This window comes from Indicator indicator, chromosome 31 (genome assembly GCF_027791375.1).
Source record: "Indicator indicator isolate 239-I01 chromosome 31, UM_Iind_1.1, whole genome shotgun sequence".
Lineage (NCBI taxonomy): Eukaryota > Metazoa > Chordata > Aves > Piciformes > Indicatoridae > Indicator > Indicator indicator.
The window spans coordinates 7,683,864-7,700,000 of NC_072040.1; the positions used below are offsets into that span (position 1 = coordinate 7,683,864).

General features: G+C 38.2%; 1 protein-coding gene across 1 annotated transcript in view; it reads left to right on the forward strand.

Annotated features, from left to right (window-relative positions):
• The window catches only part of CCDC178 (coiled-coil domain containing 178), a 114,485-nt gene that overhangs the window by 96,919 nt on the left and 1,429 nt on the right, over positions 1-16,137 (forward strand). The window contains 2 exon segments of the mRNA XM_054394780.1: positions 952-963; positions 5,753-5,837. Coding sequence (XP_054250755.1) covers positions 952-963; positions 5,753-5,837 — 97 coding nt within the window.

The following is a 16,137-nucleotide window of genomic DNA, read 5'->3' on the forward strand; positions in this document are numbered from 1 at the left end:
TCATCTTCAGCTGCTAGTTCTTTTAAATGTCCCAATTTGTATTTCCTTGGATTGTTTTCAGTCTGGAATCACTCTTTCTTCAGAGTAGCTACGTCTCTAAGTCTGCAGTCAGGGAAATTGTCATTCCTTGAGCTGTGTGGCTGTTTCTGAAGGAAACTTCAGGAAAGGAAAAAGAAATTTCAATTGATGCTTGAAGGAAAACTAAAAAAACCTTTTTTTTTTTTAAAGATATTACTGCATTGGCAATTAATATTCCATTTTTATGGTTTATGTTTGGATTTTCTTTGATGTTGCTGTATTCCAGTTGCCCAGGGAGGCTGTGGATGCCCCCTCCCTGGTAGTGTTCAAGGCCAGGTCAGACAGAGCCTTGAGTGACTTGGTCTAGTGGAAGGTGTCCCTGCCCATGGCAGGGGGTTGGAACTAGAGGATCTTCAAGGTCCCGTCAAACCTAAACCATTCCATGAATCTATGAAGGCCTAGATGGTTAGAATTACACCAGTTTTCATTAACAGCTGGATTTCTTAATCACAAGTTGTCATCCTTAACACAGACTTCACAGTCCGATCCAAATATGCATCAAGTTTTCAAAAAGACTATTTTTTTTTCCTCCAGATTTACTGAGCACCAATAGATGGATATTTATGCTGACACACAGGTAGGCACGTTGTTGTCAGTGATGAATCTCATCCTGGGCCAAAATAACAGATATTATGTAGCAAATCAAGTTTCAGTGCTGTATTCCTGATCCTCTTGCGTGACAAATCACTTTGAGGGGATGGTTTGTGTACAGGATACAGTTGTACAGAGAGGTAGGCATTCTTACTTGCTCAGCAAGCCTGGTACATGAACAGTCTGATCAACTGTAGAACCAGTGAGAGGCTCAAGGATGCTTTACAGAGAAGAGTATTTTTATGAATTTTGGTTTATAAAAATAGAAAAAATATTTCCTAGTGCCTATCTGCAGTCAATAACTTTCCCAAGCCTTACTGTTTGCATCAGATTATTTCTCTCACCAAGCCATATCACATACAAAAGTCCTGTCCCCTTTGAGAGTCCCCTTTGCATGCTGCAGCTAGTAAAGGGAACAGCAGTATGATTTTATAACAGAATAATGTATTTTCCCCAGAATCCCTCACACACAAAATGAAAACTGCTTGGGCTATCCAAACAAATCCAGCCTGAGGCAAACACCTGCCGTACACGTTTTTAGATCAAATGTTTAAAGTTTGGCAAAATTTACAGAGTCTTCTTTTGAGACAAGCAGCACACTAATTCTGCCTATAATAATATTTGCTGTCTGTTCTCTGACCCAGAACCTCACAGTGGTGCTGGATCAGGCACCTTAGATGCAAGTGTGTATTCTAAAAGCAGAGTATGTTGGTATTACAAATAATTCTAATACTGGAAATTAAAATGAAATGTTATTCATTGAGAAGGGTCTGGTTCTCTCTTTGGATTCTCAGGTGTGAAACAGGAACAGTGAAATTCTGATCAGTTGAATCTCACTAATTAAAAACAGCAGAGAGGAGAATTAGATTTGTGATCATAACCTAGCGTAATGCTAGCATGTAGTAACTGGCCAGACTGGTAATTGAGGCAGCCCAAGCAGTATGTTATTGACTGAGAATCACAGAATCACAGACTGTTAGGGGCTGGAAGGGACCTTGAAAGCTCATCCAGTCCAACCTCCCTGCCAGAAGAGGATCACCTATGCCAGGCCACACAGGAACACATCCAGGTGGGTTTTGAATGTCTCCAAAGTGAACAGCACTTGTGAGGATGATGAGAGAAAGCATCATGAGTGCTGTTCACTTTGTTTTCTTAATGGGGTCACATGCCATTTGATGTTTAACTAGGTAAACACCCCTAGTTTTGGGTTCATTGTCAGATGAGCAGAAAGTTCTTCACAGAAAGAGTGATCTGCCATTGGAATGTGCTGCCCAGGGAGGTGGTGGAGTCACCGTCCCTGGAGGTGTTCAAAAAGGGATTGGACGTGGCACTTGAAGCCATGGTTTAGTTAGTCATGAGGTGCTGGGTGATAGGTTGGACTTGATGATCTCTCAGGTCTTTTCCAACCTTGTTGACTCTATGACTCGATGTCAGTAATCTTGCATTGCTCTGGTCCCATGCAGCTGGACTGTGTAATGAAAGACAAGCAGGTAAAAATTTTGAGTTCCTGTGGATTGCCAGGCAAGAGAGGCAAAAAGCTCTTCTAGTCTGAAGAAGATACAGTTCCTTCTCTCTGTGTGGGAATTTCTTTCCATTTACTTGTTTACTGTATAGAAAACCCAAATATTATGATAGTGTTAATTAATGAGGACCTAGGAATGATACCACTGGAATAATCAATTAGGCTTGAATAGGCCTCAGCTTTAAATAGTACCAGATGCTTTTTATCCCAGTTTGATCCCTCAAAGGAAATTGCAGATTAAGATATTAGCTTATTGCTGTGAACCAGGCATTATTTTACTGAAGTGCCTTGAGTTAATAATAAAGGGGATGAAAGAATAAGGTACCCCAAAATCAGGAGTTTCCAAGTGAAACAGCAATGACAGCTAGATCACACCTCTTTTTTTTTTTTTTTTTTTTTTTTTTTTGGTCAGATTTACACAGATATTATTGATGATACCAGTACCATATATAAACAAAGAATTAAACAAACAGAGAGCCATATGCTCCCCTCTGCTGTGAAGCACAGAAGGGAGCCACAACACAAATAGAGGAGAGTAACAGTGAAGCCCCAAGTAGCAGTGTGGTGAGGGCAACTCCTTGACAGCATCATTCATTCTCCCCAGCAGCTCACAAAGGCACCTCTCCAGCAAAGCCATCAGGTCACCATCTCTTCCTTTGCAGGATGAGGACTGGGTGAAGCCACCTGCAGCAAAAAATCCCTCCCAGTTAAAAAGAAAACAACCCACACCTCTTTGAGAGCTGTTGCTCCTCCTTGCAGAACAGATTTTGTTGTGATGCTGCAGCAACCCTTACAGTCCCTTTAACAGAAGGTTGTATTAGGGGATCTGTGTCAGCTGCAGCCATGCAGATGCCAGAATGACAGAAGCAAGGATCCTGGTGTTTCATTTCCTCTTGCATCCCCAAAATCTGGATCTACCTTGTCTTTTGGGGCTAGAAGTTCTCTTTAGCTAGATTGCTCAAGTTTTTTCTGTTTAAAATTGTTCCCTCAGCTAGAGGTCTGCAGTAGACTCAGGAGGTTGCATGGCCCCTCCTAAGTTAGTGAGTCCAGCACTTTATTTTAACCTTGGAAGTAACATTATTTGACCAAGCTGTTAATTTCTCACAGACCAGTATTTCTGATCATGTGCATAAATGTTATTTATGTTGCATTTAATATTGTAAAATTAACAAATATTGGGTCTAGGGTCTACTATACAGGCACAATAAAAATATACTGCAGGTATGAGATGGAGGAGGTGCAGAGATACTTACAATGGTAACAAACCATCACGGGCATGTAAATTGTGTTTATTCAGTTCTTTGAAATGAGAAACACTGAAGGCCCTGCTGGACACCAACCATTATAAACTGTCAGTTTCTCAACAAATAATAATTTTCAAGGAGCCAAACCTTAAAACTTTTATTTATTTATTTAATTCTCTGAAGACAAAAAAATGCATAGCTGTTGAACTGGCTAGCCACTGATGCCTCCATTTTCCTCCTCTTGACAACAGATCTTGCAATTATTTTACCTTTATACAAAAATGATGATTTTGATAACCCAATGACAGTTTCCTACTTATTTTATTTCTTCAGGGCCAAGCAGAATGTTTTTGAAAATGTCATCAGCTGTTTGGTTTGCTCCTCTCTCACCTGCATTCTTTTTCAGACTCCAGAGATTTCAGGGGGGGAAAAAGATTTCTTAAAAGGAAAGGAACAGTTGCACTTAGAAATGTTTTTTCAAATTGGAAAACCTATCCATATTTGGCTTTGGCTGTGATTCAGATTGATATCTTCATGTTTTCCCATTGAATTTATCTATGCTCCCTCATTTTTAATATACACTGGCAGGACTAAATAAAAAAAAAATGTACAAAGACCTGTTTTAATATTTTACAGCCTCATTTACAAAGATGCAGAGTACTCACAGCTTCCATAGAGTCTAATGGGACTTGGGGAAACTCAGTATCTCTGAAAATCAGGCCATTAATTTTGAAAATGTGCATTAATTACTCTCTGGGCTGTAATAGCTCACTTGATATTACTACAATCTACATTCTTTTGAAAAAGTGTATTTTTCACCTGGCACACTGCGCTTGCTCCTAAAGAGCAGTCATATCTTATCATGTAAAAGCTCCTTTATAACTGATCCAATTATTGACCTGTGGCATTGACCTTAATGAAATGTAATATTTCCAAAGGAATGGTGCAATTCATTGTGTTAATCTGGTTGGCAGGCATAATCTTGAAGGCCTCATGCTAACAATAGCTATGGGATTCAGTGAAGTAATCACCTGGATGAAACACAAACCCATGTGTTTCCACCAAGCAGGAATTTAGGTGGTTTTATTTTATGTTTTCTAAATTGTGTCGAGTCTAGAGTATGCAGTTTTAGCACAATTTACCAACACCTACAATCATTTTCAAAAAGGTTCTGTTGGTAGGTTTTCAGATCTCATTAAAACATTTTTCTCCTAGCCTGGGATCTGCCACACTGTGTTTATGAGTTCCAAATACTTGCAGATTAAGGAAAAAAATCTGATACCACTCTTAACTGTAGATTGTAACAGTAATTCCTGTTAGCAAATAGCAAAAACCTATCAGGTAAGCACTCCCACTCAGAATAATTGTAGTGAGGAGTATCTGCACTGAATGCAATTCCTGGGATAAGTGTTATCTTTTCTATATGTCTATATAAAATTCTTTTTTAAAGTAGTGTCACTCTCAGCTGCCGCATTCACTGCAATTTAGTGCTGTTAGATGCTTTCATGTCATGTGGTTATAGCTGGGTAGATTAATAGGAACTTCTATCTGGAAATTTCTTTCCTGTTATTGTTCTCCCTGAGCAGTTGATGGCTAAGTTAATTCTCTTTAGTTTTGTCATGCACTAAAGCACACATTGCCAAGCTATGATAAGCTTTACACAGGGGAAAAAGAAAATAAAAAAACAAAACAAAACAAAAAAATCAACCAAACCTTGTGTCCATCAGTCTTAAACTTGCATTTTAAACTTTGGCCTGACCTGATGTGCTGTTCCAAAAGCTTCAAAAGATTTTTTTTTTTTTTTTTAAAAAAGAAAGGTTCAATATGTCCCGAGGCTATCGGTTTTGAGTTAAACTGGGTGAAGTAGAAATATTTTACTCATCAGCTTTGCAGTCACAGAGTTTGCCTCAGCTAGAACAAAACTGCTGAGGCATTTAGAGAAAATTAACCCCCCATCCTGGCAGCCAGATGTGACTGGTTTCTGACGAATGCACATGAGTGGGCTGAAAAACCAAGAGACTGTGAAATTCCTGTCAGGCCCGTACAGCGCAGAATGGGCTATTGACTGCTTTCTATATTTCCCCCCATCATTCTTCTTGAACGCTGCCATTAATTTCCTCTCCTACTCTGACTTGGGAATTTAATATTTTTCCTCCTTTTTTTTTTTTTTTTTTTTTTTTAACCTATCTTCCCTCCCCCTCCCACTCCTCCCTTCTTGCCTCTCCCCCCCGCTGCCCTGACCCCCTTGCTCCCCGCGGCCGCCCCAGGTGCGGGTGGTGCAGAGGCAGTGGGGCGGGGCGGTGGCAGGGCGGCGGAGCCGGGGCGGCCTCTGCATCCCGGCTGGGCTGGCGAGGATCCAGGCAGCCTCTCAGGAGAACGCTCAGAAAATATTAGCTGTGCAGGTAGGTGATTGCAGGGAAGTCGGAAAGATCATTCTGATCTAGATTGAAAAGCAAATGATGGGTAGTGTGATGAAGCATTAAAACCATATCCCATCAGAGTTTTATAAATTTTTAACCTCTTTAATAAACTGGAATTGCATGAAGGATGAATTCAGGAAGTTAGCACATATACCATGTGTAGTTTGCGGGGGGAAAAAAAGTAAAAAATACATTAAAAAAAAAGAAAAAAGAGGGAGGTGAGATTTATTTCTCACAAAGCTTTGGAAAGGTTATTATAAACACATTGGGTATAAAGATTTGAAACACAGACAGGCATTAGCGTTGCTGCTCACTTCTTTTAGAGGATGTTATTGTGTCCTGTCTTGTGCAAATATTTTTTTCCATGGTAAACAATATTGTCACGTTCACTGTATTCATATTGCATTTCTTCAGCAGGAGACTATTTTGTCAGAAGTATTTCACCTTCCTAACTCGGTGAAATGAGGACTTTCCCTTATTTGTTAGAAAGTAACATTGAAGGGGGTAATGAGAGCTAAAAATGCTTCCCAGTAATGTATGGGTATCCATTTTATGGCTTGTTCCCCAGATATGTATATATTTACTAGGGAAAATAACTATTATACATTATAGTTTGGATGTTGCTCTCTTAGTCTTGTATCTAATTCATGTTTCTGTAAAGCCACTCCTGTCAGTCTCTTCCCATAGTTAATGGCCATAACCAGGTGGCATTTGTGAAGGATTTTTAAAAGACTGAAGTGAAAATTTTCTTCAGACTTACTCCTTGCATAAGAAGTCCTGTTGCTGATGCAGCTTTAGTGCAGTATATTCTTACAAACCTTGTTTTCTAGTTTTTGGCAGTCAGGCTTTGTTGTATGAGTGCAGAAACGCTTTTTTATTACATGTTAATATTATGTAATTACATTTCACAGTTAATATCCCATGCATTAGAGCAAAATCTAACTTGAATAGGTTCTAGAATTCCATTTAACTGCATCAACATCACAATCTACTTTCAGTATCTCACCAAGAGTTTTTTTTTTTTTTATTTTGAAATTCCAAATTTCCAGATATGTTCTGCTTCTTAGGAAATCTCAGTCATGTTGAAATCGGAAAGTCAAGGAAAATAAAATTAAGGTTATAATCAGATTTTTATACCTAAAGAGTATCACAAATCATGATTAATAATCTTATGGATTTTGAGGAGTGTTATAGGTGCTAAATATTGCACTGACTTGTGAGCCACTGAAAACAAGTAAGTCAGGAACTGCACTTTTTTCACTCAAATTTCTCATTTAGCATTTGGAAAACTGGGAAAGCTTCTTTTTTAGCTTCTGGGGGGAAATATCTGGGATGATTTCTCTTCTCTCCTGTCTTCAGATGCTCCCCTAGTGAGTAAAGAACAGAGGTGATCAATGTGCAGCCTAAAGCTCGTGACTAATACTAATTGCAGTGCCATAGAAACCACAGGTGGCAGTTGGTTTCCTCACACACAGATCTTTACATCACACCCATGTTACACAATGTGTTAATTGCTGTACTGTGAACCTCATCTGCAGTTGGACTCATGTGAATAACTGGTCTGTGCTCTAGTGAATGAGTTTTGCAGAAGTCCTTCATCTCAGCCTTCATTTTTCCATTCTGATGCTGAGAAGCTGTGTCTGTAACCCTTGTCACCCTGAGTAACTCAGCTAACTAGAAATGGGCATAAATGAAGCTTATTGATCTAAGGCCCAGCGACATTTGTGGATGGGCAGATCCAAGTAGCTCAGACCTACCAAGAGCATTTTGTCCAATATCTGGACAACATTCTGTTCCTTATCTGCTTCCACTACCCATGACACCCTTTTGTGATCCTTCTCTTGGTATTCCATCACTCTTCCTATGTTTTTGTGCAGATTGAGTGATATTAGCTTACTAGATACATACATATATAAATACATAAAATTAAAGTGGAAAATAGTTCATCTAAGAGCAATTACCAAACTGTGTAGAAGAGTGTTTCCTTTCAACAACATGATTTTTTTTTTTTTTATATTTTAGAGGTCTCAGCAGTGATTTATTTGTACAGGGACTGGTCTTTGTTCTATCTGTCATCATCAGATCAGTGTATACCTCTCTCAGTGAAGTTCTTATATTCATGGCATTCAGCATAGTGGCACTCAGTTCCAAAATAAAATCTGACAGCTGTTCCTCTCCCTTCCTTTTCTGCCAGCAAAAAATACCCTGAGTTTATTGTTCCTGGTGTCCATCTCACGTTAAAGAGTGGGGATGAGAATCCTCAGTGCTGGGCAGTGTGTGTGTGTGCATCAACACAGGGATTCCCACACACTCAGAGCTCAAAACCCAGTAGCTACCTTGACTAGAGCAAACAGGAGCAGGTGAATCAGAGGAAGAGTGAATTAGAAGAGGCAGTAGACACAGTACATTGGCTGCCTAAGTGTTTTCTAATATTTTACAGAAGCCATGACCTGGATGACAGCCAAAGAGAGACTTAAAAGTAGATAATGGAAGAGGTTTTGGCCTTTTTACCAGGTACTTTTTGACTAGCAGCACTCTCCAGTTATACACAGCAGGGGAATTAGGATGAGAAAGAACTGCCTCAGACTGGAAGACAGATTTGCCCAGTGTCTAGTCATTATTATTATATTAGTATATATTATGTTACATTAGTATAATAATACTGATCTAGTAAAATAGACATTTCCAAACATGCAGATGGACCATAGTGCCTGTAAGTCTTCGTGCCCGAGAAGGAAGAACTGTACCTAAAATAAGGTGACATTGCCAACACCATTGGTGAAGGGGATGTTTCCAGCAAGAGCTATTGCTGGAGTTAGTCATCACTTTTAACAAACAATAAAAAATCCCAAACCTTAGGAGGGATACCACTTAATAGCAAAGTGCTCTTGTTAATGATGGCTTTTAAAAAACAGATACTTGCAATTAAATCTTCCTAAAAGTTTGAAATTAAGAGGAGAGCTTTACTCTTTTGTTGTCTGATCTCTCGAATTAATTAAAAAAAAAAATTAAAATATAGCATTACCCAATCTCTGTCAGCACCGTTATAGTCAGAGTAGTCCATATTCTGTAGTTTGCTTGGAGGATTTCAGTCTTCCAAAAAAAATCCTTCTACAATTACTAGATGCATTTTTAATTTAAAAAAAAAAAAAAAAGACCAAACAAACAAACAAAAAAACCACAAAAAACTCAAACCAAAACAAAACTCCAAAATCCAATAGAAGTCATCTCTTTGATTTAGAAAAAAAAAACAACCCTGATGAAAAAGGAAACCCTTTTCTCCCAAAAGTGTACAGGCAAGGTGATGTTGTGTTAATGACTTCTGTTTTCCCAATAATATTTTGGAGTTTCAATAATTTGGCTCTTGAGCAAGTTCAATTAGCTGTCTAATTGCAAAAATGATGTATGATGGCAGGTGTAGTTCGATTGGGGACTGTGGCTGGGCTTTAATCCTGACAGCCTTCAATTCAGTCCATCTTTTTAGATGATTTATCTTGACTATAGTTATGCTACAACTATTTTAGGGGCCAAAGTGCTAACAGAAAGATAGGGTCATTGCTGTCCTCATTGTAGCCTGAAAGTATTTCATATATATATGCTTTTTACTGATGGTGGCATGACAAAGGTGCCTTTTTAATAAATACAGGATTATTGGTTTAATTCTTAAGAGATCTCCACTTTTTATATAAAAATAGAACATCAGAATTTAGAATTTGGAGACATGGAAGCAGTTTTACTCATCTTCATTAGCTGGAAATTGCTACAAAGGGCACAGAGTTATGAAGCATCAACCCACAGACTGTCACTTTGATGTCAGAATGCTGTGATCATTTTTCCACAGTTGTACTCAAGTTGTTTGATTGTCCTAAAATCTTTGAAGACTTTTTGGCAAAGCTGTTGTGGTTCTAACTGAACTGCACCAGTTTAGACGAGAACAGCACTTTGATCTATTTTGTGTTGTCTTCATTGGAGCAATTTTGCAGAGGGCAGCTGTGGAACTTTGCTGAATCAACTGTAGGCATCTCAGTGGATACTGCATCTTGACTGGAGGAAATATTTTACTGACTGTGTCAAGTCTGTGATTTTCATGGTGCCCTGGTCCCACTGAGGGCAGGACCTGTGTTACAGGCAAAGTTTGCCCTTTTGCTTTCTGAATCCCACTCATTCTTGACTTGCTTCTTAGCTGGCAGTTGGTAGTCAGCTTAAGCACATCTTCTGTTCTCTAAATTATTAACACAGGTGTGTTATGGTGTCCCTCAGGGCTGACACTCCTCAAAATCTGTGTGCTTTCTCTTTTATTTTTCGCTGTTATGGGTTGAGTTATCACCATTTATACTGATTACACTCAGTTGTGTCTTTTTTTGCCTGCTGCTTTCACTTTAGCAATCTTGCTGTTTCTGCCTTGTCTTGGAGACATATGTGGCTGGATGACAGATAACTTTTCTTAAGGGGACCTGGCTACTCACCTTTTAATTACTTCTAAGGTTTTGCATTTAGTCACATTTACTCATAGGAAACATTGAAAATGTTGTAGTTAAATGTTGTGGATTTTATTATTCATTCACAGAATACTAATTTTGCACAGTTAAAGGGAATTGAGGCTAGCTATTTTTGGTTCTGCTCATAGGGGTAATGCTTCTGCATTGAAAAAATTGCTACTGAGTTAGCTGGGCTCTAAAGAAACATGGAAATCAACATCCAGTATATGGTTGCTAGAAGTATGTGGCTTTCCTCTCAAACACTTATGAATTTTGGACAGTCATATTTGGAATTCTTCAGAATAGGATCCCCCATTTTATTTCAATCCTTAAAGTGATTATTTTTGTTTATGACCATTTATTTTATTGGTGCATGATGAGAAGGACCTTTCTAGTGAGGGAGTGAGGAAAAAAAAATAAGAGCAATGCATAGAAGAAATTAGAATTTGCTTGATTTCTTTGAATTTTAATGGCCTGTGATTTTGCTTATCCCATGGCCAAACTCTGACACCTTTATTCTGACATAATTTCCTTTACCATTTTGGATGTGCATGTTGGTTTTTGTACTGCTTATGCCTTAACACACCAACTTCTTATGCCTCACATAAAGTATTTTTCTAGGCATCATGCCCAAAGGCTAACATAAGCACCAAAATATATAGGAACACCTATAGTGGCCTTAACCATCTTAATTCTTCTGTGGCTTCCCTGGAAAGTTTCACTATGTGAAACAGATGTGATATGAATCCAGTCTTTCAGAAATGTGTTTTCCACCTAAAAGCTCAAGTGTGTAGTAGGAAGATAAAGACAAACAGCTCTGCTAGATGGAGGTTAGAGCATGGTCTTTGTGTAGTGTGGTCAAGATCAAGGCCAAACTATATAATGCTGAGGTTTATGATGATGATTCCGTAGCTCATGAATCTCTCTTTTGACCAAATATGACAAACCTCTCAAAGGTTGATCATTTGGACCACAAGATTTCCTGAATGAGTAAAACCAGAACTGTTTTGCAGGTACTCACTCCTTCAAGAAGCTAATGGTGGGTTTGAATTACAAGAGAATGCAGCAACAAGTAAGATAAATATTAACTTGTTATGAGTCAAAAAGAAAAGAACACTTCATAGATTTGCCTTTCCAGCAATTGACAGAAGCCTTCAGTGTATAATTAAGAAAAGTTAAATAAAGCCCACTTTAAGAAGACAACATTAAGAACAGGATCTATGAAATTATACTCTTGTCAAATGAGCAAGAGCTTAGCTCTGGTTCTATTAGTGAAAACTAAGAAATTAGATTTATTTATCCAGTGCAGTGAGTGAAGAATCAGAGAAATGACATTTTAAATAAATTATTCAACCTTGCAACATCACTTTGGGCTCTCTGAAGTTTAGTAACCTCCTTCTACCCATTTTAAGCATATATCAAAACACAGGTTTAATGATGAATTGTTTACATGTTGAAAACTCCTTTTTGGCAGCTCTTCTGTTTTTGTCAGCACCTGAATTAATTATGGTAGTTCATAACACCTCTAGTAAACATGCTGATATATCATAGATTATAAACTCATCTGCTGAACTCTTAGCCATGGTTGCAGGGTAGATTATTTTATTTAAAGACAGCAGTTTAAAAAATTAGGCATTTAATTTAATTATCCCCTCCCAGAGGTATAAGACAAAATCAAAATCCTGTTGAGAATGGCATTGTACTTGCAGGAGAAAACTTCCAGGAACATTTTTTGCCTCAAACTCAATAATTTTAGTTATAATCACTAACTATGTTTTTGTTTTACAGAACCAGTATGATTCAGGAAAAAAGAATAAAATTGCTTTTAAAGTACAAAAATAATTATGAACCACTTGAAATGTAATGTCTGTATTTTATTTCTCATCAGAATTCATTAGTGTGTAACATCAATAATTTAGCCCATCATTTGCCAACACTGACTTGGCTCAGTAGTTCAATCATGTAACCCTGTAAACTCACTTTCCATTAAAATGAATGTTGCTGACAAAGGATAACTAAAGAGATACTTCATTTATTAGCTAAAGAGATACTTCATTTATCAACATTTTTAAATTAGGAGTTTGGGACCACAGACACTTAGCTGGATAAATTATTCAAAGGAATCTTTGCATTAGGCCTAAAGATGTTTGTAGAATCAAATACAATGTTATCCAGAATTATAACTGCCTTTCATTTGTGTAACATGTAATTCACACTGCACTATTCCAGAAACCAACAGAGCCACCTGCAGAGAATCAAATGACCTACTGGAATGAAATCCCGACTGGCATGTGCAAAATTATAAAATGGGTAATAGTTATCCCATATTTTGATTGACTCAATCAAGCATTTCCCAGGGAACACTCCTGACAAGAAACTTCTTGCGACAGGCACTGTAATCTTCCCAAGTTGCACATGAGGTATTAAGTGCTTTACATTATTTTATTGTGAGCAGCTTCTTCAATTCCAGTCATTATTTTCTCCAAATATAGCTTTTAAAAACAGTCAGGTTTCAGATGTGGTGTCTCAGCTTGCTGCTTCTCTGGCCTTTTTTCCTAGTCACCTGTTTTTTCTTGCCAGCATGCTGCTTCCTTTTCTAAACTTCAGTCCTTTTTTATTTTATTGCTAACCAACTCCAACTTTGACATAAACATTGCTTTTCTTTTCTTTTTTTTTTTTTTTGTGTTTTTTTTTTTTTTGGGGGGGGGGGATGTTGTTTGTTTTGGTTTGTTTTGTTTTTAATAAATAGCTACCCAAAGCATGCAAGGAGAAATTCAGGAATAAAATGAAAACATCTCATGTTGCGTCTTTTGCATATGCCTGGGAAGGTAGATCTGGAAACCAAATCCTTCCTCGAATCAGATCAGTAAACATCTGTCCCAGGATGGACAGAACATGGTTGTCATCTGGCTGCATACTCTGGAGGGCTGCTGCTAGCAGTACAGAAGGAACCAAGTAAGGACATAAGCAGAAAGCAAATAAAAACGTTGCAACACCAGTTTGGTGCATGCAACTGCATTGCTGTCCAATTCCTCTCACACTTTTTTATTAAGCAGGGTGTATGTGGTTTCTCTGGAGAGCATTCCCAGCTTTATCCCTTTCTCAACCTTTGCAGTGGAGGTGTTCTTAACCTTGAGACCAGAACCACTCTTCCTCTGAGTGATGCTCCAAGGAAATCCTGTTACAGTCACAGACTGTTAGAAACCTATGGTACTCCAGGCTTAGGAGAGAGGGTTCAAAATCAGGTCTTCATTTGCAAGTTTTCTCATAAGAAGTATTTTGTCTGAAGTGAGTATTTCTCAGAGCCCAAGTACAATGGCAACTAAGGACATGTGGCAGCAGAGCAGAAAGCTGTGTTTGAGACAAAGCAAAAGACACTGATAGCAGTCAGTTTAGGGCACTGAGGAGCTGTTTACGTAAATTTTTCTCTTTGTTTTTATGTGAGGGGAGAGTGAGGTGGAAAGGCTTACACCTTAGAGAAATACACAGTTCTCAAGGATGATTTTGAAGAAGATGAGAACAGCAGCAGTTCTCTGCTAATTGTGCCCTGTTTCTCATTGCTCTAACATTCAGCATTGCTACAAGGCATGGAGTCTGCATCATCACTTGACTCAGCATCACTTGTGTCATTCTTACTGGCACTGGAGCAGTAAGCTGAGAGTTGAAGTCTCAGAAAGAGCAGTTTCTTTCTCACACTTTACTCTCCTCCAAAGCTGTGATGGGTCACAGCAGTTTCACTGAGTCGCCTTAGCATGCCAGCTTGTCACAGCTATCGTGGAATTCTACTGGAGCATTTTAATTATCTATAACAACTCCAGAAAATCCCCTTTTGCATTTGGCACAGATCTTTCAAAGCTCTGAGTCTGAGTTTTATTACTATTTCTAAAATAAGCAAATGAAAGAGTACACCAAAGAAGAAGGTTTTTAATGCTGTGCTTCACTCCGATTAACTTTTACAAACTAAAAAGTCTTGCAAAACAACAACAACAAAACATACTTCAAACTGGTCCCATTGAAGTCAATGATGAAGTTAGGTTGGCATCCTTAGGCAGAGGAGTGTTTTCCTCAGGCTGAAGGCAGAAGGCAATATATATTCTCTCACTATCTTGCCTTTCTATTCCTCCTGTATGATGGAGGCAGCTATGGGCTTGGACTACTGGTGTCCTTGGGGACATGATGGAGAAAAACCTGAGCAAGCCACTCTGTGACTTTCCTTCTTCCTGCTACGCTCCTTAGCCTTGATTAGTCCAAGTTATCTTTGCCTCCTCAGTGAAAGAAAAAGTCTTTCTTGTCTATTTTCAGAGATTATGAAAGAATTTGCAGAGTTGTTTGTGGATATACAGGCTTTCTAGCTATTTCTAGGTTAATGCAAACCCTTCCTTTCTTGAGTTCCCATGTGTGCTACAGGGACAACAGGAGAAACACTTGAGGCTGTGGACACTCAGAAGCATGACCCAGAAGTACAGTCTTCTGAAATTTAGGAATACTTGCTGAATAATGGGGAATTCTGGCAAAAAATTATCTTGTTCTCATCTGTCTTGGGATAACAAAATGTTAGGAAAAAACATGAGGAAGGATTGTTATAAAATAGGTTTCATCAATAAAAGACTCGAGTTCCTCACTTATTTTAAAGCTTTGCAGTCTGTCCCAGACAAATCCCCATGTCATACCTCGCTGTTCCTGCAATAAGTTAGGTAGCAGCACTGACAAATTAAAAGCCAGTAAGGGCTATTAAGGACTCAGGGTCTGATTTTGGTGGTTTCCTTTTAAATCCATTAGTTTCATTACAGTTACACTGAATGTACATCTGTGTGAAAACCAAGCATGAAGTTTGCCTTGTGTTTTCAGTCTTTATTTCTAATGATTTGAGAGCTGCTAGTATATGATACTGCCAGCCTAAGGCAGCAAACTGGAGGTGAGTGACCACATTGTATGTCATTGTATATTTAAAATAAATGTTTTCAGTTTCTAAATTGGTTTTGTTTTTCCCACTGAGATACTAGGATATGCTTATGTGACTGTCCCCTACTTAATTGACTTAGCACATTGTAAAATGCAGCTTCCTTCCTAACAAGCTGGACTTTTTTAGGGAAAGCAGTGGAAATTTTCCTATGAGCCAGTGCTTTGTAAGCATGTGATTGAAATGGCAACCAGAGTAAAACGAGGCAGCTCCTCAGTAACAACTATGCTGAGAATCAAATTGCTGTCCTGCTGAAGTCTACAGCCCAATTTAAGAATTCATTTTACATTAATGTAATCCACTGGTTTAAATCACTCATGGAAAGGAGATCAGAGCTATAATGTAGAGGTTGGTTGCTTATTTTTTTTTTTTATTTCAGGAGTGACAGAACACATCCACAGCTCTCAGTTTCCAGTTAATGGGAACCCAGACACGTGCTAAACCTTGACCCTAGACAGAAAAATCAACATCATTTTGTCAATGAGCCAGCACAAAAAAGTTTTCCTTTGAGACAATTCAATCTAATCTTAAATGTTTTATGAAATCTATCTTGAAGTCAAGTCAGTCATTAATGAACTTTCATCTGATAATTAGTTTTTCCACTTGTAAGTATTAGTTATTAAAGATTACATTCATCTATATTTACAATACATGTAAATATTACCTTCATTTTATTATCAAAAGACAGTACATCAGATCCAAAGAAAAGATATCAATGCTCCAGACAAGATTGTTGTGGTAGTAAAGAAGAGGAAGAACAGAAGAGGTATCTAATGAACTCATCTTTGGGGCTTTTTGCTAAGCCAAACTATTCCAAACTATTTTCAAGTACTTACCTTTGAAA